The following is a 25255-nucleotide window of genomic DNA, read 5'->3' as shown; positions in this document are numbered from 1 at the left end:
CTTTAATTATCTGAAAGACCGATTGGTAATGTGTGATTGCGAATTTGGACTATTCTGTCTCCCACCAAAGTCCCACCAAAGCGAGTCTCCTCCAGACAGTTAATTCAATGCAGAAATATTCAGTATGCTGTTGAATTAAGAGTAGAGTAGACTAATCCAATCGGGAATATCACCTTTCCCTCCTGAGGCCCACCGTACCGTCTATGCTCCAAAAAAATGTATCTCTAACGGGCTACTATGTTTACGAGGAAATGATGTCAGAGGTTTTGAACTTGAGTGACGGCGGGTAGTCTGGTAGCAGGGTTCTGTTTACCATTTAGCTGTTAGCTTCTCAGAGTGCTGGTTAGCTTGCAGCTGCACTTACGATACTGATACCGTTAGCGATAGTGACCGTACTTTGAGCAAGCAGTCGGAGTTTCATTTCCATAATAATATCACCGGTCGAGTAGAAGGTAAAGCGAAAAGGTTGTCAAACAAATAGCTTGCGTTGTGCTTATATGAACACAGGACATTGATATGTTGGCAACGGTAACGTTAGCTAGTTATGTCAGCTAACGTTAACGTTAATTGGCCAAGCTTACCTAGTAACGTGAGACACACGTTACACTTATCATGATCCCGGTTTTATCTAAATTCAAACGTATGTGTGCTATAATACACTACATACGAAGTATTCAAGCTATGAATAAAATACTAACCTTAGGCCATTGTTGAGAATCAGCAGAGTCTAGAGATGGCTTTCTTTGGACAATGTGCTAGGCTAATCAAAACAACAACTGCACTTTGCTAGCTAACTGGATATGTTTACACTTTAGCTGTTTACTCTTGCTTGTTTTATATTCCTTGCATGAAATACACATTGACACCGCGCATCGAAGTGTGCCTGATATTTTGGTGACTATGCTAACGGCAAAGACATATGCTAGTCTTTGTACATTATGACACAGAGTTTTTTTTAAACCATCTTAAATGTTACTCAACTGAGGCAGAGGAACAGCTGGCCTTCGTTTTAGGAATGTCTTGGTTACATATCGAGGCACTTAAAGTTTCATAAGAACGAACTTGTCTAACATCATATAACTGGTGCGAAGACTGTCAGTTGTTAACGTCGCTTAACGTTGAGTGTGACTGAAATATCTGTCAAAAGGGTTTTGCTTGTTAACAAGCAATAAGCTTAAATATTTTCAACAACTTGGTTTATTCGATATTTCTGCCTGCGTTGATATATTAAAGTTAACTCTCATAATTTTAGGCAAATGATGGACCTTCACAAAATCATCCAAGATGCCCTTTATGAGTTCATCCAGTCATATATTCCTGATGCAGATTTAAGGTACGTAAACTACTTACCGGTAGTCTGTGAACTAAGTCGGTTTCTGTTCTTGACAGCTAATGAACTGTGATCTTATCGTTACTCTGTTTCAGCACTTTAGATGAAGTACTTTTATCCTATATCACTGGTGTCCTAGAAGACTTGGGATCTCAGGGAAGTGCTGAAGAGAACTTTGATGTGGAAGATTTTGTTGAAATGTTGGAAGCTTACATTCCTGGTTTTGCGGAAATCGACAGGTAAGGCGCAGTCAACATTTTTTTTATTATTATTTCCAAAGTCAGTTCGTTGGTGCCCATTGTTCCTATCCTGCTTCTTGTTGTCTGATCTCGTGTTGTTAATTGTTTTCCTGTCTTTTGTGCTAGTGTCAAAGTCTGTGAAATGATGTTCAGCTTGGCTGCAAAACTAGCCTCAGCTCGGGACACAGGTGAAAGATTTTTGCAAAATGATCTTGTGTTTGGGTAACTGAACACATTTGTAGTTTTGGCAACATACAGTGTTCTTTGATATTCTTTTAATTAGATTTTTTTTATTGTGGTTCTGTAGAAACCACTGAACCAAAGCATGTGGAGAGCAACTGGAGTCTCACACATAGTTCCTCTAACTCTGAGACGCCAGTGAGAGACACACACTTTAACTCAACAGATGGAGCGACCGCCAAGGTAGGTTATTAGCAACACCCTTCTTGTAGGCAATGCTTTACTTCTCACTGTACATAAGCTACGTTATGAAAATATTTAGGACAGGGTCCAGTGGCATGAGCAATTTGAGTCCATTTTAATTGTTAAAAGTATTTGCTTACAAGGTCACTAACATCTCTGGTTGTTTTAGATTGCACAAGATGACAGTTGTGAGTGGGACAGCCAGGAACAGTTGCTACTTGAGATGTTCCCAAAGTGTAGTGTGACTGAAGCCAGAAGTGCCCTGTCCATCGCTAAAGGAGACATGGAGGAAGCAGTGAGACTCATCATTGAAGGAGATGTCCAACTTAGTTCCATACCTCTTGTTAATGTAGGTTGTCCCACAGTCAGTTCCACCATTACAAGATGTTAGCAGTCAGCACTGAATGCCAAATTACTATATTTTTGTTCTTCAGGCTAATCATGGGAAACCTCAATCAGCAAAAGCAGATCAGAAGTTGAAAGAAAGCATTTTAGAGAAGTGAGTACAAATGTGACCCTCCGACAGACAAGGCCAGATCTGTTAACAGTACTGTAACTAACAGTGTTTTGTGCCACTTTTCAGATACATGATGGTAGACAATGAAGAAGATAAGAAAACTCACAGGCCAGTCACTCCAAAAGATGTGAGCATTTACTGTATATGCAATTCAGCACAGTTTCTGAAAGTTGAGAATGTGATAGATATGTCATGAAGTCAATATTGAGATTCTGATTCTCTGGCTATGGTCATGGTCATAGTATGAACCCTACATTAGTTAGCAATAGTGTCAAATAAAGATGAGTAGGTGTACATTAAGCATGATAGTAATAATAACAATATCGATAACAATATAAAATAATTTATTGTAATTAGACTAATTTTGTATTTCTTGCTTTTGATGTGTGAAGGCTCCAAAGAAGCTGGTTCGTTATCACGATAATCAAGTTGTGACAACAAAAGGAGAACGATATCACCAGGTCAAGAAAGATGAAGCCGATGACATGAAAAGAACCTATGTAAGTCTGAAGCCAGCACGAAAATACAGATTCCATTAAAGAACACTGTGAATGAAGACCAGTTCCATTTGTGTGCTTTATTTAGGCATTTGTTGTCTTTTGCCATTTTAATATGTAAACATTAACCATATTGCAATGAGTGTCTTTTTTTTGCAAACCTCAGCCATTAAAATCATATTTATTCAAATATTGTTTTTTTGAAGCATCTAGTTAATGGAAATATGTTGACTTTTTTGTTTTTTATTATCATTATAACAATGTACTGTATCCCAGCAGAAACACATCTTAAAGCAGTTAGTGTTACGTAATGGTGGTTTCGGCTGCATTGTCTTGTTTTCAAACCAATTATCAAGCCAGATGTGTCTGTTCCTTCTATAAAGTGTTGAAAGATGATTAAACTCAGACCACCTATCCATGAATAAGGCTGTACACCGTAGCTGTTTAACAAAACTTGAACTAATGTATGCATACTCCTGTTTTCCTTTCAGCAGGTCTGATGTGTTATTGTGTTATTTGTATATATACTTTTGTGATACCATTCACTTTTACCAATTTTAGGAATAGTAGAGATTGACTTAATGCCTGTTTGCATGCAGTGGTTCCATCAATTTGGTAAACTACTGAATGACGTGTCATCATCATTGGACCATGTTGCTGAAGAGCAAAATTACATTAATTATTTTGACGTTTTAGTGTTTTGATAGCAGATCATCATCTCCTCAACGTTTCAAATGACTCGCTCTTTATTTTTATATACAGATATATAGATTTGAAAAGTTTGCAATGAACTACTCTCAAGGATACTCTTTAAAAGTCCATCTTTTGCACAAGGGCCTAGGGTAGAACTGTTGGAAAATTATGTATTTTAAACAGCTGGCAACACTTTTTCAAAGTTCATCATGCATAGTGTTTCATATTGTCTCAGTTCACTACACTGTTTTATGTTTTTATTTTATTTTTTATTTTTTAAAGTTTGGTTATGTTTGTGTGTGTGACATTGTAAAGCTTTTATTTTGTTGTATTAAATACGGCAAGATTTACTGAGGGGCTGAAGGTGGTGTTTTGAAACTGATTTTTAATTTGATGGGTTCTAGTGTTTTGTCATTTCACATGTGTGAGTATGATACTCATGCACAAGTGAAGCTGGCTCTTGCCTCTGTAACATAAGACTGTTCTAAATTGGTATGTAGTGCATACTTAACATGTTCAATAAAATCAAAATGTTGTTTACCTTGAAGTGAAAGAATTACACATTGTATTTTCTATTGTGTGTTGCACTCTTCTCATCGAGATGCTAAATATTTCCAAAGATCTCTGGGGAAATTACACAATAGTCACTATGTAGATCGTGCATAGTTGCACTTACTATACTTACCCCAGTACCTTTTTAACAAAACATTCTGTTAGTTTTGTATTCTACTACGAACTGCACTAAAGGCCATACCTTCAACTGTTTGCTGTGAAGCTTATCTTTACCTACAGTAATTCCCGCATATAAGCCGCATTGTGTATAAGCCGCAGGACAGTGTTTTATGTAAGTTAAAAGAAACAAAACCATATTAACACCATATTAACTGCCCCCCTGTATTAATCTCATAGCGGACGAAATTTTGCAAAATCAATGTATAAGCCGCGGCTAATAGTCGGGAAATTACGGTACTGGCATTAGCCACTTAATTGTTACGGTAGTATCTAAAGCATTTTCAAACCTAACTTGTGCCCCAGAATCATCACTGTCCATATATTCTCTAATTTCCTGCCCATGACCATGATATCTAAACCATATGGTCGAATAAATCTACAATTATAGATCCCTTATCCATAATGACCAACTAGGGGTCGTTTTGCCTACAATAAATTCATGTGAGTTCTAATCAACGGAGTTATTGGGTGAGACATTTTTTTTTTAAGTATATTTTTTGGGCTTTTTATGCCTTTAATGATAGGACAGTTGAGAGAGACAGGAAGTGAGTGGGAGAGAGCATTGGGGTGGGATCCAGACAGGACCACGGGGCGGGAATCGAACCCGGGTCGCCGGCATGCAGTGCAGGTGCCCCAGCCAGTCGCGCCACGGCTGGGGCCTTGGGTGAGACATTTACTTATACTCAATGACCCTAACCCTCACAAGTTGAATACATCTTGTAATGTGTGTATTCAGGGAAAACCCAACAAAGTCTTTAAGGAGACAGAAACAGGATTCAGGCAAGAAAAAAAAAACTGATTTTTTTTTATTTGTTTGACAAGAACTACACAGAAGCCCTCAGATACTTCAAAAAGTGCTTATATGCTCCATATAACTGAGGACAAGTCTTCCAGATGAATATGCCTAACCTTAGACCAGCATATGTGCATAAGAGATAAATGCATTTGACCTTTCCATTAGTCTCAAGTGGTATTGTTTTTGGGAACCATTTGCAGTTTGTACAAAAAAGTATTTGGCACACAGTAAAGTTTACTATGAGGATGGTTAAAACTTAAACCATACTTAATTGTCAGCCCTCTAATAGACAATATTAAATATATTAATATGTGTTTATGTACATAAACCGTCTAAGGACATCAACCAGTGGGATGTGGGATTTGACCAACAAAAACATACAAAGCATTCTGGTCAATTATCTCAAATGAAAAAAAAAAAAAAAATCCAATACTTGTACGTCCTGTAGGTGCAGCTGTTTCCTGAATGTTGACACAGACATCCCTTTTATACAACACAGCAAAACAGAAACAAGTGAGACAAAGTCAACAAAGCCAACTTAGACATTTGTTTGTGATCATGACAAAAAAAAAAATGGTTGATTATTCACTGCCTTTGATTCAGGCTTTGAATATGCATTGTGCGACACATAATTGGGTATTTGTCCATGCATTTTATAGAAATGCTACACCATATTATGTGTATCAATATGGGCAAAACAGGGAAACCATCAACTTAAATATTGACAGAACATTCAGTATAACTAATAAGAAGCTCCTGTGCCATCTAAGACACTCACACTTCATTTTCAACATATTTAACTATTTCATAGTTAAAATAAAGTTGAGTGCACTGTTGTGATGTACCACATTCTGGGGAAAAACATATATCACAAACAAAACACAAAAATTTAGCAAGAGTGTACACAAAATAATTATATAAAAATACCATCAAATCTATGTTCAAACAAGAAATGTTCAGCAATTACATTTTAATCAACCGACTTCTAACAAATGATCTCATACTCCTTCAGTGTTTGTAAAACACAATATTTGGCCATTCTTATAAACCATGTTATTAATACTGAATATCCATGGTCGCCAAGCTTGTAAACTCATTTATAATCAAAGAATGAATGTCATCAAAGCAATTTTCAGAAGCAGAACAAACTCTCTGAAACAAAATGAACCCAACGACTGTGCCAGGTTATACTGAAGCAAGAGGCAAGGGCTCTAATCCAATCCACTAGTTTATAAGCTTTTGGTACTTTAAATTCTTTCCATTTCAACCAAAACTAGGTTGACTGCTTTGTGTTAAAACACCTCTCCTAAAAGTCAACAATTTCCCAGTTTTAAGCCAAGAAAGAATAAAAGGCCATTAGCAGGTATTGGTTGCTTGACGTACTGAAGCACTGCACTGGCAGTTCTGCAGTCAGACCAGACACACAACCAAAGACATCCAGCAGCATCCAGTTAAGTGGAGAGTAAACTAACTAAGACCTTGATCATAACGCCCTTTGATCATCATATTCAGTAATGGCCCAACCTGGAAGAGAGAAGAAAAATACAATAAACATGATACTGCAACAATACCACAACTAAAACAAGATTAAAGGTGGAGGGAGCGATCATTCCCCCACCCAGCAGGTGAACAAAAAGCTTACACTATTTTGCACATTAGAACGCTTGCTATAAAGCACTGAGGATAGGCATGTTTGGCTTGGTAGCTGGACATGGTTCTGGTCTATAGAAGTCTATAGCGGAGATCGCTTGTGACCATGACCACACCAAGAGAGCTTGGTATCTGTGGCAACTACCAATGTACAATGGAACAGAGGCTAGGTGGGTGAGTCAGATGTGACAAATCAGAGCAGATGTAAGATTGGTATGCATCTGAGGACGAAGAGCCAAGCATTTTGGTTGCTAAGTATGGGTCACGGTTGTTTGTTGCTTGTAATGGCAGTCCACAGTGTGAAGAAATTAAGTGATGTGTTTAGGACACCTTCATCTGTGCTTTTGTTACTCTTTGTGCACTAAAGTGAAGTTGTTCAGAAATATTGTAATTATAATATGCGACAATATGGCCAAATGCCTGGGACAATCCTTCCTAAGATGTATCACTGTCATTGACATGCAAAGGTTATACTTTGTCTATACTATTTGTCTATACCTCATGAGGGTCTCCCAAAGCTTCTCCTAGCATCTTCTCAATGTTCCTCATGATGGCCACTTTCTGGTGAGCCCTAAGAGGGTACTCTATCCTCCGTGGAGTAGGAGCGCCCTGTAAAAGATCAACCGAGTTTACACACACCTCTAGACACTAGACACAAGTATATTCATTATTTTACAAAATCATCATGTGTTACACTGATATATTCTCCTGGGTAATTAAGTGTGGTTTACTGCACAATACTAAATTACATCCAGAAAACAATTCTATATCACTCAATTCACTGTTAATGTAATAAGTATTTGTACCTTGTACCAGAAGTTAACAGTAATTGTAACTCCTCCACTTAAAAGGGACTCAATGTGATGCCACCTAAATAAAAAGAGGCATTTAAAGACAAATTAGGAAAATGTTCAATCAGTAATCAGTGACAAATGTACAGTATCCCTCGGCCCCATCAGCATAGAATGCACACCAAACATTGATCATGCACATGTTGACTCTTGACCAAAACACATGCTTAGGAGATGCTCCAAGATGGTCACCAAGGATCATTCCAATTGCCAACTGAGATATATATGTGCATGCCTCTTTTGTGGCCAAAAATATTACCAGTCTTCAACTCAACTATTATTCTGTATGTTCAAGATTTGAGAAGATGTCTAATGATTTCTGCTGTATGGATACTCTGCCACATTAACCCTCCCTTTAACCTCACTCACACATTAACCCATGAACATCAGCCACTGCAGATTTCAGACACTTGTGAGGCTATCTTTAAAGTAACAGGGATTCCCTTATTTGACCATTTTCAATGTCCAAAAAAGGAAAATTCCATGGCTTCCTGGTCTGGTATCCTCAAATCAGCAGGCGCATTCGATCGAGTTTCTTGATAATCTCGATCTTGATAATGAGGTTGAAACCTTTATTTTAGAGCGGAATTTTTCAACCCGAGGTCCTATTGTTAGATATCTTTCAGTATTGAACCAGTCAGCCTGCCATTACCAGCAACACATTCATAATGGAGCGGCTGGTCAACATCAACGTTTGTTTTGCCACAGCAAAGCTCAACATGTCATTACAAGTGTCAGCCAACGTGGACAGAAACCCTATTGATATACACATGAGCATTTATAGGTAATAAATGAATAAAGTAAATTGTAGGGGTGTTTGGTGTTAGTAGATGGCCAGATATGAATGCTTTGGAGGCCCTTAACCAGTTACTTTAGCTGCTCTATATTGAACGGAATGTTGTCTATTTTGTGTACATCTAAGAATAAGGCTCAAAAAGCATAGCAGGATGCCCCTGTAGGGTAAAGAACTATGGGTAACACTTTAGTTGAAGGCGTCTACATAAGACTGATATGACACATGAACCTGAACCCTAATACTAACCCTGACTTGTCATTACAAAAACCGAACGACACTTAGTGACAGAAGCGTTAATGTCATAAATGTTTATGGCTTGTTATAATGTTTATGACACCTTCATGACAGTGTCATATCACTCAGATACCGTCAAGTACAATGTAACCAAATTATGTTATGACACTTTAATAAAAAGAAAATCTTACCAGTACATTGGGATGTACAACACTTCCCCAGGGCCCACAATAGCTTCATGTCCAACTACATTTTTGAAATTTGGGAATTTTTCATAGTCAGGGTTTGCAAAGTCAACCTACAACAGAGAGAACATTAGATGAGCATAAAAAGATGTGGCCAAGATATTCAAATAAAAGAATATGTAGGCTAACCAAACACCACAAGGGCAGTGACTAGCTTTATACTTAAAAGGATTTACATAACTGACAAGAACATTAGACCACTTTCAGCTATAGCAGCATAGCCATTTCAAGTCCTCAGTATGTATGGCATTCCACTGTTACATGAGTTACCTGGCTCTGTCGGTCACAGGGATGGTGAACAGGAAAGGGATAAAGACTTTCAAACTGGTCAGGCGGAAACAGGATACACCTCTTATGACCTCGAATTTGTGCAAAAAAGTTCTGCTGTTCATCATAATGTGCTGGCGTCACATTGCCTGTAGACAGAGGAAAAAACGGTCATAAATAGTTATTTATAAATAGTAATTCATGTTACAGTCAGTATTCCAACTTTAACAATCTATTCTCAATTATGCTGACCAAGACTGCAATGTGTTTTTTTTTACTAACACGTATAATGGTTCAATCATCCTGGAATCTACCCAAGCAGAGTGACCAGTTAGACTGACCTTACTCTGGCCATACCAAGTTGTCTAACTACCAGACAGTCATGTACACACAAGTTATACACTCCTACAGACAAAAAACACCTGTGCCGTATTGCCTTCCACTTGGCAATAAATTATTTACAGTTCACATCTACATTCACTCACATCAGTGGGGAAAGCTGCAATGTCTTTATAACATCAATGATTTTCAGGATAGGACAGTTACTTACATCTAAAAATAAACTCCAATACATTGCCATAGAGCACACAATATTAGATGCTGATAACTAGCCAATGTTGGCAAAAACGATAAATAAGAGGTCTAGTTTTATCCCAAAGTGATCACAGTTTCAGATGCTGACAGTGTGCAGTGAGGTCGGGTGATATAGCAAGAAAAAGCTAATCTCCAAATCCTGAAGAAAAACAGCAATGTATCTACGATATGCTAAATTCTTATCAAATAAAGTTCATATGGTTATACGTTATCGCATCATTCTACCATATGTCTCAAATCTACAAAAGAAATCTCACTCACAGCTCTGCAAAAAAATGCACTGGGCACCATTTTGTGTATGGAAAAACATCTCCACACAACTATATTGCCAATATTGCAATATATAGAAGTGTGCAGTGTGCATGTGTGCAGTGTGTGGCTTAATTCTCTTGACAGTTGGAGGCAATATACTGTAGGCTACAAATACGAGGCCTGATGATGATAATGGCAGGAAACGTACCTTCCATGCCTATGAGCAAAAGGTTTGAAGTTAATTGTCCCCAATTCCGCTTGGCCTGCTGCTTATTGATCCAGTTCCAATTAAAACCCAAGAAATCTACAACAATATTCCTTCCAACAGTGTCATTTAAGGTCTGCTGCAAGTACACCCTACAGAAAAAATGACAAAACATAGACAATGTATAAAACAATTTAAAAATTAATAGAGCACAATCAAGTTCTTTACAGAACTTTGCATAAAATGGATTTGAACAATGACACTTTCACATCCCATAAAGCATCACAGAAATGATCTGAATAGGTCTACATACAAAATGCAGAATCTAACAGATATTCTATATCTTAGGCTACAGATATAGAAGAAAACATACATGTCATTTCAATTTGGTCATGTTGTAGTAGAGGATGAATATTATTTACTTACTGTACCTCAAAACCTCATCATTGGGGGCCAAGCAGCGAAGCTGCGAGGCAACCCATAGTGATTGTACGTATTCTTATTATTATTGGGGGCCAAGCAGCGAAGCTGCGAGGACCCCATTGTGTTACTCTGTTTTCTTATTATTATTATGAATCCGCCATGGGAGTCAATGGCAGCCCATAGAACCGACTGATGAAAAGTTGTAAAATTTGGCACACTGATTAGGGACAGTCCCATTATTCATGTCACCAAATTTCATGTCGGCACCTCGAACCCTCTAGCGCCACCAACAGGTCAAAGTTAGAGGTGCCTTCATGCACGTAACTTTTGACCCGTTGATCCGATTTTAAAAAGTCAGGTATCATTGGAATCCTTGGACCTGCCCGAGTTCAACGCACCCTATGACGTCATTTTCCGCCATGATGGATTTTCCGCCATTTTGGATTTCATCAAAAACACTTGAGAGCCTACTCCTCTCACAAATTTTGTCCGACCGACACCAAACTTGACACGGAGCATCCACAGAATGTGTTTTGCCCACGCATTGCTTTTTGTCTCCGGAAGTATTACCGTTCGCCCACAACAGCGAATCAAAATTCACGGCGAAGCCGCCAAACAGGAAGTTGGCTCATATTTCAGCAACCCTTACACGCATCAAAACCAAACTTAGTACATGGACTCGTGACCCCATCGGGAGGACGCTCAAGAAATTTGGTGACCTTTGACCTCTAGGGGGCGCTGTAATTCAGAAACATGCTTTTTGGCCTATAACTGCTGTTGTGCTTAGAATTACAATATATTAGTGATATCTAGTAATACTGTGGAAGATCCTTATGTGGACAGATGGCAACTTTTGACATCAACGTAATTGATTTGGCCCCCATATTGGATTTAATTAAAAACACTAACAAATTTCCCTAGGTCACAAATTTCAACTGATCCTCACCAAAATTGGCACAGACTATCTTCAGACCATGCCTTGTTAGTATTTTGATTTCTGTAACAATTGACAGAAGCGTTTGCCCGTCGCAGCCAATCAAAATTCGCGGTGAAGCCGCTAAACAGGAAGTGAGCACATATCTTAGCAGCCTTTGCATCTATCAAAGCCAAACTTGGTATATGGACTCGGGATCCAATCGGGACGATGCCCAAGAAATTTGGTGACCTTTGACCTCTGGGGTGTGAAGCCGCCAAACAGGAAGTGAGCTCATTTCTCAGCAACCTTTGAATCTATCAAAACCAAAGTTAGTATATGGACTCGTGAATCAATAGTGAGGACGCCCAAGACATTTGGTGACCTTTGACCTTTAGGATAGCTGCAATTAGCAAAAATGCAAGTTGGCTTGTAGCTTTTGACGTGTTAGACATGAAACTTGCTCTGACTGCTTACGGCTTCATGTCTCATTGCGGCATTGAGCTAATAGCGTCGGGTTGCCGTGGTTACTCCGGCCTACTGCTTGGCCCCTTCATTGCTGCTTGCAGCTATATTTGGGGGCCAAGCAGCGAAGCTGCGAGGACCCCATTGTGTTACAAAGTTTTCTTCTTATTATTATTATTATTATTATGAATCCGCCATGGGAGTCAATGGCAGCCCATAGAACCGACTGGTGAAAAGTTGTGAAATTTGGCACACTGATTAGGGACAGTCCCATGATTCATGTCACCAAATTTCATGTCGGCACCTCGAACCCTCTAGCGCCACCAACAGGTCAAAGTTGGACATGCGTTCACGCACGTAACTTTTGACCCGTTGATCCGATTTTCAAAAGTCAGGTATCATTGGAATCCTTGGACCTGTCCGAGTTCAACGCACCCTATGACGTCATTTTCCGCCATGATGGATTTTCCGCCATTTTGGATTTCATCAAAAACACTTGAGAGCCTACTCCTCTCACAAATTTTGTCCGACCGACACCAAACTTGACGTGGAGAATCCGCAGAATATGTTTTGCCAACGAATTGCTTTTTTTCTCCGGAAGTATTACCGTTTGCTCAAAACAGCGAATCGAAATTCGTGGCGAAGCCGCCAAACAGGAAGTTGGCTCATATTTCAGCAAACCTTGCACGCATCAAAACCAAACTTAGTACATGGACTTGTGACTCCATCAGGAGGACGCTCAAGAAATTTGGTGACCTTTGACCTCTAGGAGGCGCTGTTATTCAGAAACATGCTTTTTGGCCTATAACTGCTGTTGTGCTTAGAATTACAATGTACTAGTGATGTCTAGTAATACTTTTGAAGATACTTATGTCGACAGATGACAACTTGTGACATCAACCTAATTGATTCGGCCGCCATATTGGACTTAATCAAAAACACTAACACATATCCCTAGGTCACAAATTTCAACTGATCCTCACCAAAATTGGCACAGACCATCTTCAGACCATGCCTTGTTAGTGTTTTGATTTCTGTAACAATTGACAGAAGCGTTTGCCCGTCGCAGCCAATCGAAATTCGCGGCGAAGCCGCCAAACAGGAAATGAGCCCATATCTTAGCTGCCTTTGCATCTATCAACACCAAACTTAGTATATGGGCTGTGTCTCAAACCGCACACTTCTGCACTTAAAATACTTAATTTGAGTGCGTGAGGGCGTTCACACTGAAATTTCGAACGATACGAAGGGCACTGCAAGTCTCCGGATGGTGCACTCATAACAGTCAAAAAGTTGAGTGTGGAACGCTGGACACTTCTCGCCCTCAACGGACGCCATGTTGGCTAACTAACGGAAGGGGAGGGAGTATTTTCAAACTCGTAGAAATCGCGGTAAAGAAATCTGAAGCAGCAGCGGTGGAAAACACACTTTACAGAGGTACAAGCAAGTTATAACATAAACTGTTCATGTTTTGACACAGTAGGCTACAACCATGTCACGGTGGAATTGAGGACACCAATAAAAACATATTTAAACGTTACGATCGTCATTTCCGTGAAGTGCACGGGGGTTAGCGTTTGATATGAGATTACACTATTCTGTTAAAATGTGCACACTATGCCAGTAAGCACACATAGGGTGCTGCACGAAAGTGTACTCACGGAAGTAGTCGGTTTGAGACAGAGTGATGGACTTGTGACCCAATTGGGACGAAGCCCAATAAATTTGGTGACCTTTGACCTCGAGGGTATGAAGCCACCAAACAGGAAGTGAGCTCATATCTCAGCAACCTTTGAATCTATCAAAACCAAACTTAGTGCATGGACTCGTGACCCGATCCTGAGGACGCTCAAGAAATTTGGTGACCTTTGACCTTTAGGATAGCTTAAATTAGCAAAAATGCAAGTTGGCTTGTAACTTTTGACGTGTTTGACATGAAACTTGTTCTGACTGCTTACGGCCATATGTCTCATTGCCGCATTGAGCCAACAGCGTCGAGTTGCCGTGGTTACTCCGGCCTACTGCTTGGCCCCCACATTGCTGCTTGCAGCTATATTTGGGGGCCAAGCAGCGAAGCTGCGAGGACCCCATTGTGTTTCTTAGTATTCTTACTATTATTATTATTATTAACAAACTATTATTATTATTCCTCTGTCATTGAAGTCTATGGCAGCCCATAGAACCAACTGGTCAAAAGTTGTGAAATTTGGCACACTGATTGGGGACAGTCCAATGATTCATGTCACCAAGTTTCATGTCGGCACCTCATACGCTCTAGCGCCACCAACAGGTCAAAGTTGGACGTGCGTTCACGCACGTAACTTTTGACCCCTTTGGTCAATTTTCAAAAGTCAGGTATCATTGGAATCTTTGGACCAGCCTGAGTTCAACGGACCATATGACGTCATTTTCCGCCATGATGGATTTTCCGCCATTTTGGATTTTGTCAAAAACACATAAAAGCCTTCTCCTCCTACAGATTTTGTCCGATCGACACCAAACTTCACACACATAATCTACAGACCATCCTGTATTCTGAAATTATTTTTCTTCTTCGGAACTATAACCGTTCGCCCGTAACAGCCAATCAAAGTTTGCGGCGAAGCCGCCAAACAGGAAGTGGGCTCATATTTCAGCAACCCTTGCGCGCATCAAAACCAAACTTGGTATGTGGACTCAGGACCGCATCAGGAGGACGCTCAAGAAATTTGGTGACCTTTGACTTCTAGGGGGCGCTGCAATTAGCCAAAAGGCATTTCGGCCTGTAGCTATTGATGTGTTTGGAATGAAAACTTGCTAGTGGTGTCTGGTAATACTGTGGAAGGTCCTTAGGCTAGCCCAGCTCAATTTGTGACATCAACATAATTGATATTGCCACCATATTGGATTTAATCAAAACCCCTTAAACATTTCCACAGGTCACAAAATGTATCCGATCTGCACGAAACTTGACACGTATGATCTTCAGCCCGAGTCTAATATAGGCCTTGCTTTTTCGGAATGATATCTTAAACCGTTCGCCCGCAATAGCCAATCGAAATTGACGGCGAAGCCGCCGAACAGGAAGTGGGCTTGCATCTCGGGCAATCTTGGGTTGTTTGACATCAAAATTCTTGTGACTGCTTAAAACTACATACCTGACTTAACAGCATTGAGTTACCAGGGCAACTCTGGCCTTTTGATCTGCCTGCTTGGCCCCCACATTGCTGCTTGCAGCTATATTTATTATTATTATGAATCCGCCATGGGAGTCAATGGCAGCCCATAGAACCGACTGGTGAAAAGTTGTAAAATTTGGCACACTGATTAGGGACAGTCCCATTATTCATGTCACCAAATTTCATGTCGGCACCTCGAACCCTCTAGCGCCACCAACAGGTCAAAGTTAGAGGTGCCTTCATGCACGTAACTTTTGACCCGTTGATCCGATTTTCAAAAGTCAGGTATCATTGGAATCCTTGGACCTGCCCGAGTTCAACGCACCCTATGACGTCATTTTCCGCCATGATGGATTTCCCGCCATTTTGGATTTTGTCAAAAACACTCAAAATGTATCAGGGGTCACAAATTTTGTCCGACCGACACCAAACTTGACGTGGAGAATCCGCAGAATATGTTTTGCCAACGAATTGCTTTTTTTCTCCGGAAGTATTACCGTTTGCTCAAAACAGCGAATCGAAATTCGTGGCGAAGCCGCCAAACAGGAAGTTGGCTCATATTTCAGCAAACCTTGCACGCATCAAAACCAAACTTAGTACATGGACTTGTGACTCCATCAGGAGGACGCTCAAGAAATTTGGTGACCTTTGACCTCTAGGAGGCGCTGTTATTCAGAAACATGCTTTTTGGCCTATAACTGCTGTTGTGCTTAGAATTACAATGTACTAGTGATGTCTAGTAATACTTTGGAAGATACTTATGTCGACAGATGACAACTTGTGACATCAACCTAATTGATTCGGCCGCCATATTGGACTTAATCAAAAACACTAACACATTTCCCTAGGTCACAAATTTCAACTGATCCTCACCAAAATTGGCACAGACCATCTTCAGACCATGCCTTGTTAGTGTTGTGATTTCTGTAACAATTGACAGAAGCGTTTGCCCGTCGCAGTCAATCGAAATTCGCGGCGAAGCCGCCAAACAGGAAATGAGCCCATATCTTAGCTGCCTTTGCATCTATCAACACCAAACTTAGTATATGGACTTGTGACCCAATTGGGACGAAGCCCAATAAATTTGGTGACCTTTGACCTCGAGGGTATGAAGCCACCAAACAGGAAGTGAGCTCATATCTCAGCAACCTTTGAATCTATCAAAACCAAACTTAGTGCATGGACTCGTGACCCGATCCTGAGGACGCTCAAGAAATTTGGTGACCTTTGACCTTTAGGATAGCTTCAATTAGCAAAAATGCAAGTTGGCTTGTAACTTTTGACGTGTTTGACATGAAACTTGTTCTGACTGCTTACGGCCATATGTCTCATTGCCGCATTGAGCCAACAGCGTCGAGTTGCCGTGGTTACTCCGGCCTACTGCTTGGCCCCCACATTGCTGCTTGCAGCTATATTTATTATTATTATTACACATTGCCCATTTCCCAGCCAACCATACACTCCAGAGTTCTGAAATTTGGCACACTCATTCAACTTCAAATTTGCACGAATCTATTACATTTACAGACAACAAACCCCAAAACTCCAGCGCCACCAACAGGTCAGGCTGAATTTTTCTAAAAGTTACCCAGGTCTCACATTTTGTCCATTTCTTACCAAACTTGTCACACATGACCTTCAGACAAGGCCACTCAAGACTTATCACTTTGTTAATAAATATTCATAAGCGTTTGCCTGTCACAGCCAATCAAAGTTGGTGACGCACCAAAAAACAGCATGTGAACCTATTCTCTATGTAACCAAAGAACCATACAGTAAAAAGTTGGGATATTTGGTACACTTATTCTCCCTAAGCCAATGACCACATACCTCAATTTTCAGACCCCAGAGCCCAAAACTCCAGCGCCACCAACAGGTCAAAATTCATCAATTTTTCAACAACATTAATGCAAATAACTCTAAAATGCTTAGACCTATCAAGCTGAAACTTGCTCAGTACATTAACGCAATAGGTATAGCCCCACCCACCAATTAACAAGACTTTTCCACAAACGCTGTAGCGCCACCAATAGACCAAGGTCAAAACTTTCAAAAAGTTTCACAGGTCAGAGATTTCATCCGATTCTCACCAAACTTGTCACACATGACCTTCAGACAAGGCCACTCAAGACTTATCACTTTGTTAATAAATATTCATAAGCGTTTGCCTGTCACAGCCAATCAAAGTTGGTGACGCACCAAAAAACAGCATGTGAACCTATTCTCTATGTAACCAAAGAACCATACAGTAAAAAGTTGGGATATTTGGTACACTTATTCTCCCTAAGCCAATGACCACATACCTCAATTTTCAGACCCCAGAGCCCAAAACTCCAGCGCCACCAACAGGTCAAAATTCATCAATTTTTCAACAACATTAATGCAAATAACTCAAAAATGCTTAGACCTATCAAGCTGAAACTTGCTCAGTACATTAACGCAATAGGTATAGCCCCACCCACCAATTAACAAGACTTTTCCACAAACGCTGTAGCGCCACCAATAGACCAAGATCAAAACTTTCAAAAAGTTTCACAGGTCAGAGATTTCATCCCATTCTCACCAAAATTTGCACAGACAGTCTTCAGACCATGACTTATCATTGCATTGCTTTATGGAACAATTGACGGAAGTGCTCGCCTGTAACAGCCAATCCAATTTGGCGGCGAAGCCGCCACACAGGAAGTGAACCTATATCTCTGCAAGGCTTTCACGTATCAAGACCAAACTTAGAACATGGGCTCAGAACCCAATTAAGAGAAGCCTCAACAACTTTGGTGCCCATTGACAACTGTGGGGGCGCTATAGTATGGCTATGGCTATGGCTATGGCTATGGCTATGGCTATGGCTATGGTTATTTAGCAGACGCCTTTGTCCAAAGCGACATACAAACAAATAACAATACAAATCAAATTAACAGTGAACAATTACAAACTAGGGAGAATAGTAATATTATCAGTAAAACAATAATTTTAAGCACTAACCTAATGAGAAATAACAGGAAGTAGTAACAGGAAGTAGGCTCATATCTCAGCGATGCTTACACGTATCGAAACCAAACTTGGTATATGGACTTGGGACCCCACCCTGAGGACGTACAATACATTTGGTGCACTCTGACCACTAGGGGCGCTATAATTAGTAAAACTTTCTCGTATCAACACCAAACTTGGTACGTGGACTTGTGAGCACATCCGGAGGACCTTCACTAAATTTGGTGACGTTTGAACACTAGGGGCGCTATAATAAACAACACTTTCACCTATCGACAACAAACTTGGTAAGTGGACTTAGGAACACATCCCAAGGACACACACACAAAAACAAAAAAAAATAGAAATTAATTTTGCCTATTTTCTTCACATCCACTCTCTCTCTGTCTCAAACCCAGACACAAGCACACACACCCTCCTCTATGGTGGTCGAGGGGGGGGGGGGGTTCCATTTGCACACGCCCACTCTCCCATGTCATGTCTTTTGACCACTAGGGGGGTGCTATAATCACAGGAAGTCAGCTTATTTTTCATTAATGCTTTCATCTCTCTCTCTCTCAAACCCAGACACAAGCACACACACCCTCCTCTATGGTGGTCGTGGGGGGGGGGGTTCCATTTGCACGCGCCCACTCTCCCATTTCATGTCTTTTGACCACTAGGGGGGCGCTATAATCACAGGAAGTCAGCTCATTTTTCATTAATGCTTTCATCTCTCTCGCTCTCTAACCCAGACACAAGCACACACACCCTCCTCTATGGTGGTCGTAGGGGGGGAGGGGTTCCATTTGCACACGGCCACTCTCCCATTTCATGTCTTTTGACCACTAGGGGGGTGCTAGAATCACAGGAAGTCAGCTCAATTTTCATTAATGCTTTCATATCTCTCGCTCTCTAACCCAGACACAAGCACACACACCCTCCTCTATGGTGGTCGTAGGGGGGGGGTTCCATTTGCACATGCCCACTCTCCCATGTCATGTCTTTTGACCACTATGGGGGCGCTATAATCACAGAAAGTCAGCTCATTTTTCAGTAACGCTTTCATCTCTCTCTCTCTCTCTCAAGCCCAGACAAAAGCACACAAATACTCCTCTATGGTGGTCACAGGGGGAGGGGCGGAGGGGGGGTTGTCTTTCCAAATTTCCAAAGCTTGGCCCCCACATTGCTGCTCGCAGCTTTAATTTTTAGTTGATTCTACTGCCCAAATATGCTTTTGCTGTTGCTATGTTATATAACAAATGGGCTATATCATGCTCTGAGAGAGACAATACAGTACACAATACATTTGAAGATCGTGATATAAAAAGAAAAGATTAACTTCTCGCACCTTTCTTCTCCTCCATGTTGTTGAGTTTGTTGCATTTTGTCGACAAATTCAGAAAATTTCATGTCAACTCGTTGGGACTTCGGTACAAAGTTCTCAAAATTAGCCATTTTCTTTTCATCATAATATAGGAATTTATAGTTTTCAGCGATATACACTGAGAAATCTCCATCTCCAATGTTGTCCTGCAGGTAGTTTACATCCCACTTCAGTGCAGGAAATACCAAGTTGGTATCCGTAAGGACAACAGGCTCCTGAAACAGGTGGAACAGGAGGTTAAGCTTCATTGGAACAGACAAACACTAGCAGGGTTATTTCTATTAATCCTGGTGATATGTGTCACATTTTAGCACATAGTCAATGAACAATGTTTCTGCTTGTCAATATCGACTAGGCTACTCATGCAGGGCTACTATTCTACAAATGGCTTTTCCAATGGAGATGTACAAACCTTTATTCTAACTGATTACATTAAAAAACATTATGAATTGCATCCACACATCATTAGCCCATAACAATAAGGAAACTTTCCTCCCTCACAAACGTCTTAAAGTGACAGGGACTCAATTAGACCTAGACACCATCAAGACAGTGTTAAAGTGACAGGAACTCAATTAGACCTACACACCATCAATAAAATGTGTTGACATCAAAGACACATGTGGGATACGGCGGGATGTGGCCTATGCTACTAAGCTTCAATGTTCAAGTAATTGTAAATTATAATTCTCTGTGTGTTGTGGCATTCCATTTTTTCCCCATATCTCCCCCAACCTTCGTTAGACTGGCATATCGAGGAATTTTGATTTGTAACACCTCCCCTTCCCCTGAAAGCGGAATTTATATACAATTGTATATAAACCAACTGTGCTGCACCGACATAAGGTGAGCAAAGGAAACTCTCTGAGCAAAAACGAATAAACATATATAACTTTGTGTTATCTATATGCATGCTGGACTACAAAAACATTCTTATTTTTTTGCTCTTCCCAGTTAAATGACAAAGACAAAAGTATAACAAAGTCATTGTTGAACTGTTATAAATGGCCAATGCCTTTACATTTCCTGGCAAGCTGGGTTTTGGCATGTTAAGATGCGCTACTAACAAACATGTTTGGCTATCTTGATTTTGTACATATAAATAAACACTATATGATTGGTGTGGGAGTTACCTGTGTGTCCAGGTTATTGACACAAGATCTTTACTTTACATGTCACCTCATCAACTAAGGCCAGGTAATTGGCTATGTATACTGAAGGTGCACAGTTAGCAAACTCACGGTTTTACACTGGAGCTACAGTAAATGGTAAATGGTTAACATGCGCTACGAGCTAATTTTGTCCTAGACAGTATATTGGAAACGAATTAGGTTGATCTCTGTTTCAGTTTCAGAGAGTCAGTCACATCTACACGTTAGTAAACAGACTGAATCTCCTGTGAATTTAAAAACTATATAAAATGTGACTGCTCCTGATCTTGCATTTTGTGTTTGTTTTTCCTTTACTGTAGACTCTACCCAGATAGCAAGCACACATTGGCCCCACGTTGGCTCAACGACATAGCAGCTGTTGGCATGATGTTTACTAACGTTGGGCTAACATCATTTTGGCCGGTGGAGTAACATTGTTGCGATGTTGACCTTTCTATAGTAAATCATTCATAATCCGCAAAACATCAACATACATATCGGAGTCACAGCAGAGAGTTAACACAAGTAGATTATGTTCATCATTGAAACATGGTAATGTTATAACCTATAGCTTAGGCGTTTGGTTGAGGTGCGCACATCCACAGAAACAATAATCCAGGTGCTGGACAAAAGTGGTAGACAATGAGATTGATTAGTCCGCACACTGGGTATAAGATCCAAAATACACTTTTTATTTTAATACATAAAAGGCAACGTTTCGATCCTCCAGTGGGATCTTCCTCAGGCCCTTTTATGTATTAAAATAAAAAGTGTATTTTGGAGCTTATACCCAGTGTGCGGACCAATCAATCACATAACCTATAGCATAGACATAGCCTACATTGATTTTGATTTGATTTGATTTGACATCAGCGGTTTTCAAACAGGCGGCAGGCCTCCCCATGGGGGCACCAAAGAGCCTCAGGGGAGGCACAGGGCAATGGGGACAATGAATGTGTATTGTCTTTAATACAGTGTTGTAAGAAAATGACCGGCACAAGTTTAATGCAACTTGATGGAGAAGCGAAAGCAAAGGGAAAAAAAATATCTAACAGGGGGGCACCTCAAACTAATATTTTCTTGCATTGATAACAGAAGTGAAATTGAAATTACACCACTGACACTGCCAGCCAATACCAGATTTGGGCCAACGTGTGCTTACTATCTGAGTAGTTTGTTTTCCCCTAAAACGGGGTGTGGTGCTGGGAGTGTCTGACATAGGTCTATAGGCCTTCAAATGGAATTTGGCTGGTGTTCACCTATTATTTAAGCTTTTAAAATGATTTAAACTTAAGGTATGCTACTTTCATAACACATAGGCCTACTACTCGTTCCATTGTGTTTGTCTAACTACTTATACTACATGCTTGCATTATGTTTAAGTCCAGCATGCATCACACTCAACTAGATCTGCGCAGCACTGCTTGAAGTCGAATGAGCCTACTTGTTCTGGCCTACAGTCAAACGTCGCCAGAAAAGTAAGCAGTGAGTGCTACGTGACTAAAGGAACGTACACTCCACCAACACGTGGGCGATCTAGCGGCAAGATCCCTTGCATTTCTTTACGCCACCACTTCAGAGATGCGCTACAAACGAGCATGGCTCACACAAACACTACTTCAACTAGCTTTACGAGAACATTGTCCAGATATATGTCAGTGTGACAGATTACTACGCAGGTGTACCCTTAGTGCTACGATGACACGAAAAAAAAAAACATGGTTCGGTCTTAGATGATTCTCTGTGTTTCTGAGCATCTCGGTAGTGCTTACTGCACTGTGCCAAAAGTACATCTAAGGTTACCAGTTCAAAACTTCTACCGTTGCTCTTTACTGAGGCAAACAGCCCGTACTTCCTGCAATCCAATGCCGAAACGCCTGCCAGCTGGAGACTTGCATGTGCATGTGGTTGGTAATCCAATACTAAACTAAATAGCATATGATGCAGTGACAGCATCCAGGGTAGCTGCTACCAACACAACTGGTAGTGCTAGGCTTATGATGCGTCACCGTGCCCACATGCATTTGTTTTCATAAAGGTTCATCTGGATAAATATCATACGTTTACCGAACCGGCTATTCTATAAAGCATGCAGAGAAACTGACTAGTTGGCAGAGCCATTATTATGCACCTTGACAACTAACGTTAATATTAGCTTACAGGTAACGTTAGACTGATAAGACCTGCAGAAAGATATCCCGTTAAGGCACATAAACACAAAATTGGATGTATAACAATGAACGCCACTCTTGTAACGTCTTCTTTCAAACCTACAGTATGTTCACGTTACTCAAATAGCAGTAACGCACTGATAAAAAGTAAACAACAATCCCAAGTTAGGTTAACTTTGCTAACGCTGGCCACGTTAACGTTAGGTGTTCAAATAACAGAAATGTCTGACCGTCTATCAAAGCAATCAAAACATTATGGATATGTCAAGAACTGTATTCCACAGACCCTTCGTTCTTAATTCAAGTAAATATGTGTATAGCAGTGGAAGTGTTTGCTATTTATCTAACTAGTTTGCTGTTTATCTACCTAGTTTTAGCCTGTCAAGCATTGGAATTCTTCCGGACCTCACCTTATCACGCCGATGTTATTACCTAAACAACTTTAGCAAATATAGCAGCTATGCATGGATATCACATTTATCTGTTAGCAAACATAAGTCCTTACACTTTTTCCTAATATAATAACGTTATGTATCATGAGTCAAGTCATCATCTCGCTAATGTCAGATGGCTAACGTTAGCTAAATTAGCGGACAAGCCATAAGTAACGCCAGCAGTACTAGCTGGTCAACTAGCATGCTAACAGCAGTCATTACATCAAACCTTAGTATGAATAGCAAATCTCCATTGAACGTAGTACCTCATTATCTATTAGCATCTCGGCGCGTGGGTCTGTATGAGATAATCTGGGGATAGGTCTCGTTTGAAAAGGGTACTTTCGCAATTGACTTTCTGTCCAGTTCGAATTGAGGACCTCAGAAAACGTTGTGCCCCCGTCGGTCGCCGTCGGATCAGCTTCAACCACAGTTGCTGCTGCCATGTCTGCACAGTAAGAAGGTAACGTTTAAGTTCAGAACAGGGTGAATAGACCTTCTCGTTTTCTCCAGTTGTCCTGAGAGCGAGTTGCGGACCAGTTATAGCGCCCGTCTCGCCAACTGGGCTATTACAGAACGGCGCCCGCACTGCACTTGACTGTCCAGCGTAAACACAGCAATGACAAGTCTGCTACAGCAACCCAAACAACGGGAGCTCAGCCCTCAAAGAGCAGCCATCATTTCGAGACCGTTTACTTGAACAGCGCCATCTTGCGTGTGGTTGGGTGTACACCATACTTGGAGAGGCATGCTCAGCTCTCCTGTGCAAGAGTGAGTCATTCAACATTTTGAAGAATTTAGGATAGGCTACAAGGATGTTTATTTGTCACATGCATATGATTACTAATGTAAAGAATGCAGTGATTTTGAATTTGACATTTACACAGGTCTCATAAAATTCAGAAAAAAATGGTTGCCAATTGTAGGCATAGCCTACCCATGATAGTCAGGCGACACCTTTGACCTACCCAGATAGCAAAATCAGATTAGCAGATAGCGGACTGCTGTTGGCATGGTCTGCCAGCCTCTTACTATTTGGGTATATTCTCCAAGATACAGACAGTTAGCCTAGGTGTAGGGATGTAACGGTATGAAAATTTAACCCCACGGTTATAGTGACCAAAATTATCACGGTTTTCGGTATTATCGCGGTATTTTAAAAATTGTGTGTACAATATGTTAAGAAAGCGCTGATGGGTGTAGACAAGCTGAAATATTTTAGTTTTAAAAAGTGTTTCTTACATTAAAAATATAGGCAAACCCTTATTACTAGAGATGCACCGATCGCTCGGCCGCCGATCAGAATCGGCCGATTTTCACGTGATCGGCCACGACCGGCGACCGGCCGGTCAGTCTGAGACATGCCGATTTTATGCCGGTCAAATGCACTCGCACCTACTTGTAACAACATCACACAGCTGAGTTAGCAAAGTTTGATGAAGCTAGCAAAGGCTAACACCCAGGGCTGGATAAAGCGCTAATGCTGAGTTTTTCTATGCAGCGAACGCTGTGCTTTGCCATATTGCGTGGAATTTACTAAGCTGTCACTAGGTTACGTAAACAGCGCACATCACCGCCCGTCTTTGCCGCTAATTGCGTGCTCACAGCTGAACCACAAGCGCTGTCAACAAGCAGCAACATAGCCACGGCAGGAATAAACATTGTTTTGCTTCAGTTTGCCACCTTAGCATGTATTCTATCACACTAACACAACAACAAAGTCCGATTTACACATTTAGAGGTTTATTTCATTACCTTTTGTCTACTCACGCCTGTATGTTTCTTCTAAATTCGCCAAAAGTAAGCATTCTAACATGTCATACACTATCGCGACCGTGATACAAAACATATCATGTGTG

At 40.6% G+C, this 25255-nt stretch overlaps 2 protein-coding genes across 4 annotated transcripts; one reads left to right on the top strand and one right to left on the bottom strand.

Moving 5' to 3' along the window:
* Window positions 1–295: 295 nt before the first annotated feature.
* Window positions 296–4246, top strand: cuedc2 (CUE domain containing 2). 3 transcript variants are annotated; one of them, XM_062520065.1, is made up of 9 exons: window positions 296–465; window positions 1253–1333; window positions 1426–1569; window positions 1696–1757; window positions 1877–1992; window positions 2162–2341; window positions 2427–2491; window positions 2576–2636; window positions 2902–4246. In XM_062520065.1, exons 2-9 carry the CDS (start codon window positions 1257–1259, stop codon window positions 3046–3048), a joined length of 852 nt encoding a protein of 283 aa, XP_062376049.1. In that variant the 5' UTR covers window positions 296–465; window positions 1253–1256; the 3' UTR covers window positions 3049–4246. The 3 variants fall into 3 exon arrangements, with proteins under 3 accessions (XP_062376049.1, XP_062376048.1, XP_062376047.1); XM_062520064.1 differs by having other exon boundaries at window positions 297–452; XM_062520063.1 differs by lacking the exon at window positions 296–465 and adding an exon at window positions 513–894.
* A 955-nt stretch (window positions 4247–5201) lies between these two features.
* Window positions 5202–24069, bottom strand: hif1an (hypoxia inducible factor 1 subunit alpha inhibitor). The gene is made up of 8 exons (XM_062519779.1): window positions 23663–24069; window positions 19605–19855; window positions 10325–10473; window positions 9274–9419; window positions 8950–9056; window positions 7684–7747; window positions 7376–7486; window positions 5202–6751 (listed from the first exon to the last, which is right to left on the bottom strand). The coding sequence occupies exons 1-8, from the start codon at window positions 23840–23842 to the stop codon at window positions 6695–6697; spliced, it is 1065 nt and encodes a 354-aa protein (XP_062375763.1). The 5' UTR covers window positions 23843–24069; the 3' UTR covers window positions 5202–6694.
* Window positions 24070–25255: the final 1186 nt, after the last annotated feature.

This window comes from Sardina pilchardus, chromosome 18, assembly GCF_963854185.1.
Source record: "Sardina pilchardus chromosome 18, fSarPil1.1, whole genome shotgun sequence".
NCBI classification, from domain to species: Eukaryota; Metazoa; Chordata; class Actinopteri; order Clupeiformes; family Clupeidae; genus Sardina; species Sardina pilchardus.
This window is presented reverse-complemented; position numbering and strand designations above follow the sequence as displayed.

Coding starts and splice junctions, on each gene's coding strand:
- cuedc2 (XM_062520063.1), top strand. CDS start 848: ATGAAATACACATTGACACCGCGCATCGAAGTGTGCCTGATATTTTG. Junction 1,334..1,425: donor ATTCCTGATGCAGATTTAAG/GTACGTAAACTA, acceptor ACTCTGTTTCAG/CACTTTAGATGAAGTACTTT. Junction 1,570..1,695: donor GGTTTTGCGGAAATCGACAG/GTAAGGCGCAGT, acceptor CTTTTGTGCTAG/TGTCAAAGTCTGTGAAATGA.
- hif1an (XM_062519779.1), bottom strand. CDS start 23,842: ATGGCAGCAGCAACTGTGGTTGAAGCTGATCCGACGGCGACCGACGGG. Junction 9,420..10,324: donor TTTGCTCATAGGCATGGAAG/GTACGTTTCCTG, acceptor CTCTGTCTACAG/GCAATGTGACGCCAGCACAT. Junction 7,748..8,949: donor TTGTACATCCCAATGTACTG/GTAAGATTTTCT, acceptor CTTTTTATTTAG/GTGGCATCACATTGAGTCCC.